At 40.5% G+C, this 10,000-nt stretch overlaps 1 protein-coding gene across 1 annotated transcript in view; it reads left to right on the forward strand.

Moving 5' to 3' along the window:
* The window catches only part of LOC137971501 (polycystin-1-like protein 1), a 63,447-nt gene that overhangs the window by 38,174 nt on the left and 15,273 nt on the right, over positions 1 to 10,000 (forward strand). Inside the window, exons 11-14 of the mRNA XM_068818318.1 lie at positions 1,073 to 1,296; positions 4,644 to 5,223; positions 6,655 to 6,861; positions 8,968 to 9,093. Coding sequence (XP_068674419.1) covers positions 1,073 to 1,296; positions 4,644 to 5,223; positions 6,655 to 6,861; positions 8,968 to 9,093 — 1,137 coding nt within the window. The remainder of the gene's footprint in view (positions 1 to 1,072; positions 1,297 to 4,643; positions 5,224 to 6,654; positions 6,862 to 8,967; positions 9,094 to 10,000) is intronic.

A 10,000-nucleotide genomic window follows, 5' to 3' on the forward strand; every position in this document is an offset into this window, starting at 1 on the left:
CATATGCAGTCGACTTTGGTGACAATCCATGTAAGCAATTATCTTCGTCCTAATCTTTGTTCTTTGCGAAGTGCCTAAGTTTGGGGCGAGTAAATGTGGTGGGGTTGCCAAAATGGCACGGACTACGACAACAATTATTGGTCTCAACTCTCGTGAAAGAATCGATTTCATCATTAAAAATCATCAAATTTCATCTTACTTCATTAAGTGCAAAGACAATGGAAATTGTTCGCTGGTCGAGTAACTAACCGAATAGAATCAATGTCAGCTGAGTCGTTCTATGGCTCATTGTTGGTGGATCTTGGGGCGTACCCAGGCCTTACGGGTGTCCGCTCCAGCCCCTGCGCACCAAAATCCACCCATTGGTCTAGAAACTAACAGAAACCGTAAAGCACGGGCAACCGATATAAGCTACCTTCTAGTATTCTCGGGTGTGAACGATAAGCCTAGCACGTTTAACTTTTTGGCGCAATGCAATGTGCAATTTTCTTGGAACTTATCGATTTTGCACGATACCAGATTTTATACTGTGTTGCAGCGGCTCTTAGAATCCAAAATTGGCGGGAGGCAGACCATTCGGGCTATTTACAAAGGCAGCCGGAAATTGTCACCCAGTGACCACTTAGAACATCTTCAGCTACTGGTCAGATATGTACGGAACTGGAGCCTAACCTCCCGGTCACGTGACCCCCTCTCTTACACGTGTTTTAGCCGAAGAACATTCGTCATGGACCAATTCTCTGTCTAAGAAATAAAAAAAAAAAAAGAACAAAAAAAACAAAAAAAAAAACACGCGTCGTCATGAAACAATTCTCTGTCTAACACAACCGAAACAACCACAACAAAATAACGCGGTAGGCGAAACATCAGAATTCTTTTGCTAAAAAGCGGAAAATTGTTAGCTGCTTTCGTTGTCATATTCTAAATGCTCCATATACTTGGGTACAAAAGTTCGTGAACTGGCAGCGTGTGAAAACGTCCAGGAATCTTACATCAATGGTTAGCGGTAATGAAGACCCAAAGCACTTTCCTACCCCGACCAAATCTTTTATCTTTTATCTTTTTTTTTCAGAAACTACTACAGGATTTGCATCGCAGTTACCTCATTGAAAACATTAACACACCATACAAGAAACCAGGCACATACCTCTTGTCCATATCAGTGAACAATGTTGTCGGTCCAAACAGCTCTGTAGAGCGTTCTGTTCAAATCACTGAAAGCCCTTGCATTATCAACGAACTGCGCGTGATTGGAGCCGGAGAAGACAGCGACCATCCCCCTGAAATTCGGCAAGAGTACGAATACTCGCTTTACCTCCTCGCTCAAAATAAACTGTTCTAGTGCTCAAAACCTCAATTATGAGTGGAAAGTTGAACCACGTACTGAGTGACTCTGAAACTGTGACTGTGCCCTTTCCAAAAGAGCAAGTTTCCTTCCGATTCTTTATCAATCGCCGCTCAGTCTCTGAGAGGTGGTTTGTACAAATTCACACTAACTTTCACCGCAACGCCGCTTGGGATATCACGATCTTCAATTGGGTTTCTACGCGTGCTTACCCAAAATTGCTGGCCACATAGATTGCGGGAGCGAAAGAGTAATGGCATGGAATGAGACAATCGTTTTGAATGATCTGGATCGAGGGATCCAAACGATATGGATTCCAGTTCTACCAATTCTTTTCTGTCATTCGAAATGGTTCTGTAATTTTCACCGCAATGTATCTTGCTTTAAAGGACCACGTGGAACAATTAATAACACGCAGCCAGTCCTAAGGTTTCCACCGAAATTCCTAGATTCTAACACCACCTATCATTTGTTCTTCTGGGAACTAAAGAATCAAGAGAAGCGGAGGCCAGCCAAATAATTACAGTAAGGGATGGAGACTTTGTTTCCTCTCTGTATCAGGTGAATGCTCTTAAAGTTTTTTTGTCTTTATCACTCCAACCAAACTCTTCCGCTTCTATACATTTGTCCATGACATATTTTCGAACTTTCTTTCTGAAAATTTCCCTTTTTCGTGGCTTTGAAAGATGGGCAAATGACCACATTGGCTCAAGACCGAGAAAGGAAGGAAGAATTGGTGTATTGTATATATTGTATGTATTGTATGGTATAAATACCAAGTTGACGTCACAAACTAGTTTGCAACGCTACTTTCAAAGAATGTTTTCAATGTAAATTAATTTGTGACATCTGCTCGTTATTAAAGCCAATCTCCTCCCTTTCTTGGTTGAGACTGGCTTTTTCAACTTTTTAACAGCCTTCAAAGTATTTACTTTGAAAGAAACGTATTTAGTGTAGCCAAATAGATTTGGGACAAGAGCAGAGAGTAATGGTGACGGTTCTTTCTTTGTGAGTGACATTTTAAATATTTGCAAAGCTTTAATTTGACAGGTTTTACTCTATGGGGCGAAAAATGTATTTTTAATATTTAAAACAAACGTGGTTATATGTTTAAAAAACATTACAGTTTTGTTTTTTCTAAATAACCAAAATGTGTCATTGGTTATTTAACAAATAACCAAGAAATGAATGTGGTTATTTGCGAAATAACCAAAATTAAAAACTGCTTATTCACAAATAACTAAAATTGATGATTGGCTATTTATAAATAACCAAAAAATTAATCTGGTTATTTACTGAATAACCCAAATGAATGACTGGTCATTTACTAAATAGCCAAAATATCAAGCTGGTTATTTAGCAAATAACCAAATGGTAACTGGTTATTTACTAATGAAAATGGTTATTTCAGGGTCGTAACGAGGTATATTTTTTCATAACTGATCGCATATTTTTACCCAAAATTTTGAACCCCGATACCAAAATGATGAGAATTTTGATCCCTGAACCCGCAAAAATTTGATCCCTGATCCCTCATTCCATGAAAAATACTGCTGATCCTGATCCCACGCGTTGTGATTCCAGATCCCAGGGCTGTGATCCTTGATCCCGGCCCTTTGACCTTTGACCTTTGATCCGTGACCCCATATACCTCGTTACGACCCTGTTATTTGTAAATCAGTATCTGGTTATTTACGTGAAACCACTTGGCCCATTTTCCCGCTCATTTCCCATTGTGTCCTGTAAACTTCGATTCTCGCGCATGCAACATGGCTTCCAAGGACGACATGGTAGCAAGACTCTCCACTGCAGTTGGTAATGCACTAATTCTCAGCAACACGTACGTGTCAAGGGAAATAGTTGATGGTGTCTTGTTTTCTGAGACAAATGTTGAAATGTCTTGTCAGTGATTGATGACTGCCAATAAGACTTGCAGTCCACGGAGTGAAGGCATGCGAATTAATGCACTAGTCAATTGAAACCATGCCCTCCTCCCACCCCCGGGACATGGCGGGGAAGTATCGGGGACATGGTCGTGGTATTACGCATTGTAAACTGAAGCCAAGATTCTTGCTACCATGTCATCGTTGGAAGCCATGTTGCATGAAGAGAAATCGAAGTTTTTAAGCCACTGTGGGAAATGAGCGGAAAAAAGGCCACGTCAGGAGTCCATCTGGAGCGTGCAACTTCCATACAGCGTCTGTGAAACGACGTTTTCACAAGTAGGTTTATTTTTAGACTAGCTCTTCCCGCGAATTAGGTCAAAAAACAAAGGCAGTTCCGGTTCGGTGAGCATATGACGTCAGCTTAATTTCTTGTAATTGGTCATCGGGCTCCTGCGGGAGTCTCATTCGCGGGAAATTCAATCTAAAAATAAATCGGTCTGTGAAAACGCCTTTACACGAACACAGTAGAGTTGTAGGCTCCGGGTCATGGGTTCCTGGCCACGTGGCTGCGCGTTAATTTAATTAGGGCCTGTTGGGGGCCACTGGGTAGGTGAGGGACCCCGTCCTCTTGTAAAAAAGCGAGCCTTCAAGTGCAATATTAATTAAAAGCCCTGGGGGGCTGGGCGAGGCTTCCAAATCATGCGTTCAAACTAAAGATAATGCCCGTATGAACATCACCCCAGTCCGGAGGTGTACCCCACCTTCAGCATTCACATGGAAAAAACTCACTCCACCTAAGCGGGTTACTCGGCCGGCTGACCGGGCAACTCGCCTCGGTGAGGTACCTCACCTCTCATGTGAACACAGTCAAGAAAGAAAGGGAAATTGCATAGAGATATTTGTTAAATAACCAATGACACATTTTGGTTATTTAGAAGAAAAACAAAACTGTAATGTGGTTATTTGCATACAACCACGTTTATTTTGGTTATATACATATAACCACTCTAACTAATAAAAATACATTTGGTGCCCCATATTACTCTGCACAAACATTCTACTCTCTGAATAAGCCTTCATTTTCGTTTTTACGAATTTAAGAATTTCTTTCAGATATCTATATTTCACTTTGTTTAAGTAAATACTCATGAAAAGAAACGTCCGTTAGCCTTTGTAGTAACACAACTATCCTGTTCATCACTTTATCGTAACAAATTATTTAAATTTTAGTGAGCGAAGAATTCGTTTTGCAGCTGCAAAGAACTAATTGTCACTTTCGATTGTCTTTTTTGTAGTAATCTTGCTTCTTTGTCTTCTTTTCTTCCTCCTTTTCATTTTTTTCCTTCCTGAGCCTTGTCAACATCATCATCATCATCATCATCATCAATTTTTCCGTTTTAATTTTCCTACAGGTGCATGGAAAACTGCGCACTCAAGTTGACAGCGTCCCAAGAACTTGTCCTAAGAAGCGAAGGCTGCTTGAACAAAAACGAAACCGTACGAACGTGTCGATGGGAGTTGCACGGTCCTCCACCACACCGCAACATCTCCAGACGGTCGGTGAATTCACAATTAATCAGAGTTGCTTATTCGAGCTTGTTCAAGGTATACCCCAGCACTTTAGATTCTAACCAAACATACACCATCATTTTCAAAGATGAAAACAGCAGTTTGTCAAGTCGATATTCGATACTTACCGACATGCCCCCGGAGGGTGGATCGTGCTCCGTATCACCTTCGGAAGGCATCGTTATTGAGACGCAGTTTCGAATCAATTGCAGAGGTTGGGAAGATGAGGACAGTCCATTATTGTACGAGTTTTTCCTTAGGGATCCTACATCTGGACCCATGTTGCTGTTTTATGGTTGGTTACCATATTCTGACGGTTTATTTCTTCCACCCGGACGTAAAGACAACAATTATTATGTGGAATTGTTTGTGAACATACGTGATGTTTTGGGATCTTACAATACAGTCACTCTTAAAGTGAAGGTAGGCAGACCGCTGTTACTTTCTAGTCCCTCAACAACCCAATTTTTTTCGGTCAGCATCGAGATTAACGCTCTTTGTCCAGCGACAAACTACGCGCAGTCGTAATTGGGGCTCGCTTTCGTAACCTTGTTTGAATTTCTGAGACTGCGCAGAAGAACTGGAAGTCTATGATTCCGATTTCGAACCGGCGTGAGGACATAAGAAAAATCTGGCATCCAAATAAACCCGAGTTGCATATATCACTAAATTCAAAACTCAGATTTCGACAGTGAAAATCCGAGTTGCATTTATTTCCAAATTAACATCTCAGATTTCTGATGCAAAAATCCGAGTTTTATTGTAGCTTGGAATTCACAACTCGGATTACCACTGCAAGTATCCGAGTTGTATTTATCGTCAAATTCACAACTCGAATTAATATTTCTATCTTAAAAATCCGAGTTGTATTTATCGCCAAACTTATAACACGGATTTCAACCGTAAAAATCCGAGTTGTTGAATTAGCGGTAAATACAACTCGGATTTTTACAGTTAAAATCCGAGTTTTGTTTTTGGTTATAAATATAACTTGGATTTGTTTGCCAAGATTTTGCAATTAGTATATGTAACAGGACTACTACATGCTATCCAATTTGGAAATAATTGGATGACAAAAATTCTGAGGACTGCCAAATTGGACAGGCCGTACCTTTAACAAAATAGCATCCAAAAACAGATGAATATGGCAAATATTTGACACTCAAATCAATCATATACATGAAGCATCACGTGTGAACCTTCAAATTGGAGAAAACAGCAGTTTAATAGCAGTGATAATAGCTGCAACCTGATTTGGCCAATACTCGGTTCTTTTATTTATCTTGACATTTGATTGGTTGATGGAAAGTATCCTGATTTTTCACGCATTGGACGGTTTGTTCAAAACCGAAGTGAACGTTCCATCCCGCTAGCAGATTTTTTTTTTCGCTTGCTCGATTTTGGCGCTCTCGAGAAAGACTCTGCATGAATCGAGAAAGATCTTTATTAAGCATGCGCTGCATGTTGCCAGAATACAGTTTCGAACCCAGGCCTAATTATAAGCAGATCTCGCCGCCATCTTGATTTTTCATGGTATAGCGGGCGAAATCAGACGAAGAGGATTTGTTTACGATTTCATGTCAAAAAGCAGCCTGCCGTTTGCCTTTTGTCTTTTGTCTCAAACTCAATTTTAAATTTCGGCGCTGACCCAAAGAATGGCGGCCTTCGGGAAGTAAAATTGATCTCACGCTTAGGTTCCGTTCTGAATTTCGGTAACGCAATGTTATAAACAAGAAAATCAAAACAAACCTTACGCAACTCAAGGAACTCGTAAGGAACTGTTAATTCTAGATTATTTAGTAGGAAAGGTAAATATCTGTCTTGCACTAAAGCTAAAAAAAAATTGCATTGTAGGTGAAGAATTTTAGCCCAACAGCAGGTCCTGTGAGCTCGATTTTAAAGGGAATGGTCAGCGGTCCTAACTCCATGCTGGACCAACTTCTTGTAAGCGGAGAGTTTCGACAGGCAACTCAGCTTCTGAATACAGTCATCACTGTGTTAAATCAAGACTCGTCCCCGGTTACCACAACTGATTCTACTGACACTGAGAACCGCATTGAGGTTGGTGTTGAAAAAAAGTCAACCGTTAGCGTGCACTAAAATTGCCTTATTTAAAAGTTGACGCTTTTGACTAAAATGAAGAAAAGCACACAGACAACGGAAATGAACCATTCACTCAGATTATTGAAACCATCGTTGGTGGACTTAAAAGCGGTTTTAAAGGGACTAGTCATTTCTGAGTTGACTGCGGTCACAACACTAGGAAATACGTCCCTAATTACTTTTTGGGAAAAGCGTGTTTTTTTAAAGTCCTGCAAAGTGGAGTGCTTCAAGACAGGGCCTACGGTGAATCGTCATCATCCAAGAAGAAACCTATAACTCAACTGTTGTACCCTTGGCCCAAACTGTAGGTAGTCAAAACTAATTACCATCGAAAAATTCGCTCCACACCTAGCTCTTTTAAGGTAAATTGTGAAATGGCCCATGCAAGTTAGCGTCGAAAGAAATTTCTCGAGTGATTCTCTTTTGCATTGACTTAAAAATCTCGAGCCGCATTCTCAGCCAATAAGAAGTCAAATACCCACCCCGCATTAGAGAGATTTAGCTTCGTCTTTACGGAAAACGGCAGGCTTCAGCTTGTCATACTGAAATGCATCAAAAGTCTCTTAGTTTGCCTTTTCTTTTTCTTTTGAGAAATTGCTTGGTATCTCTAATTTTTTGCTTTAAGAAATATTTTGTTAGTTTTATATGACCGAGTTTATGAGGACGGAGTGCTCGCTTGTAAGAGGAAGAAAATCCTGTTTATCCGTGTCTTGATCGACCATAATAACCACAGTATCTGTGGCTAACAGTCAAGATATCGACCAAAATCGAACACTTTTGTTTTATTCTGGACAAAACACATATTTCAACCTGATTTTTGCCGTTCACAGTAAACGCGGTATACTTAGCCCCGGTCCACACTAATGCGTTTTCGAAAACCTCCGTTTATATATATATAACCGTCCACACTGAAACGATCGACACTGGAGATTTTCACAAACGGAGGTCCACGAAAACGAAGGTTTTCGAAAACGCTTTTGAAAGTGGAGACTTTGAAAACGGAGGTCTATCGTTTTAGTGTGGATGGCGAAAACGGAGGTTTTCGGATACGCGTGACGTCATAATCTTATGCCGGCATCGGAGAGCAGTGCGATTATGGCTAAATCGTAGAACAGTATACACCGATTTAGGGGTACTATTATCCGATTTAACCACTACAGTTTTTGATGTTTTACGAATATACCGTCCTATTCTTCCCATTCTACGATTGTACTTTCAGATGTTTCAGAAATCTTTGTCCGATTCTCCGATTCTTCCGATTCTGCGATTTTACCTTAAGACCCTTAAGACCTTTAAGATGAATTTAACCACTACAGTTTTTGATGTTTTACGAATATACCGTCCTATTCTTCCTATTCTACGATTGTACTTTCAGATATTTCAGAAATCTTTGTCCGATTCTCCGATTCTTCCGATTTTACGATTTTACCTTAAGACCTTGAACATGATTTTACCTTAAGAGTTTACGTTAAAAAGATGTTTCAGAAAGCAGAATTCACTCTCCGATTCTCCGATTCTTCCGATTCTACGATTGTACCTTAAGATTCTCCAGAATTCACTCTCCGATTCTCCGATTCTTCCGATGCTACGGAGAATCTGAAGAATCGGAAGAATCGTACGTCAAAAGTCATATTTTACTATTGTACGATTTAGCCATAATCGCACCCTTCTGACAGTTTCCTGCGTACAAAGACATAAACAAATCCTGGTAACAAAAACGCATCTTTAGAGCTCCGTTTTCAGTCTCTAGGTGTGAACGGCCGAATACGATGTGAAAACGCTAGTGTGGACGCACATCTTTTTATCCGTTTTCAGGGAGCCGGAAATTTTTGAAAACGAAGATTTTTGAAAACGCATTAGTGAGGACGGGACCTAATCTTTCTATTGTGACCCTTTTTCACGCATTTTCTCACGCTTAGCGGCGCCCTCTTCATGTGTCGTCCTTGTGTCATGATTGTTCTCTATGATTCACAGCGTCTGATTTGACTAGTATTTAATTTCTTCATGCCCTGTTTGGTATTTACTGGTATTTTTTGACTGGAGTGCACTGTTTCATTTACTTAGGTCCGTGGCAGAGTTATCCAAGATCTTTCTCGGATGTGCTGTAGCAGCCATCGAGGTATCAGACAAGCTTTGGTTGGACTCCTTCAGGCCACCAGAGTAACGACTGAACTCTCACCAAATGCTCTAGTGAGTAAAATCACGACGTGGGTCTCCTGTGACAAAATTTGCGTAACTTGTTCCACTTGCGTTTTCAAGTACAAGCGATCGCTATTATATATGTTCTTGGGCCTTTAGCTCTTCAATTTGTTTTCGTTGATATGTGATAAAAGCTAGCTGGCTATGTCAAACTGTAAAATTTCACAACTAAAAACTTCGCACGTCCGTCTTTCAGCAAAATCATCCTAGTATGAATCCTACATTTCCACGTTCGTGCAAACAAACAAATAAAGAAACAAACACAAAACTCGTCAGTTCAGGACGCAGTTTGTTAAGTGCTGTTGTAAGGCCACGAGTTATTAATTAACAAAAATGGAGATAGAGCTGATAGAGGCGTAGGCTTGCTAGCTGAACCAAACATTGCCCTTTGTCTTCTGGCAGAACCCAAGGCTTTTCTTAATTCATCATTCCAATTTCAAAGAAAATTTGTTTGACGATTGCATTCTGACTTTTACAGAAGTTCGTAATTTGACGAGCCTTCAAGGTCCAAAAACAAGACGACTGAAAGTTAAGCATTAAAAATGGGGTATTCCATCATGCATTTGCGGAGCAGGGCTGGCGCAGTGGTGCATGAGAGCACCCGCAATCCACCAATGTGGCCTAGGATTGATCCCCGGATTCCACGCCATGTGCGGGTTGAGTTTGTTGGTTTTGTACTCTGCTCCGGTCCCCCGGGTCCCGGGTCCCGGGTCCCCCGGTACTCCGATTTTCCCTCTGCTAAACAACCAACATTTGATTTGATTGTCTTCTGATTTCAATTGATTTGCAGTCTCCCCAATTAGTGGAGCACTCGTGCTCGGCTAAATAACCTTGAGACTTTTAATGAAACTTTAATTTAAAAATGCGCTTAAACAAATTCTATATTATTATTATTATT

The sequence above is a fragment of the Montipora foliosa genome, chromosome 9, assembly GCF_036669935.1.
Source record: "Montipora foliosa isolate CH-2021 chromosome 9, ASM3666993v2, whole genome shotgun sequence".
NCBI lineage: Eukaryota > Metazoa > Cnidaria > Anthozoa > Scleractinia > Acroporidae > Montipora > Montipora foliosa.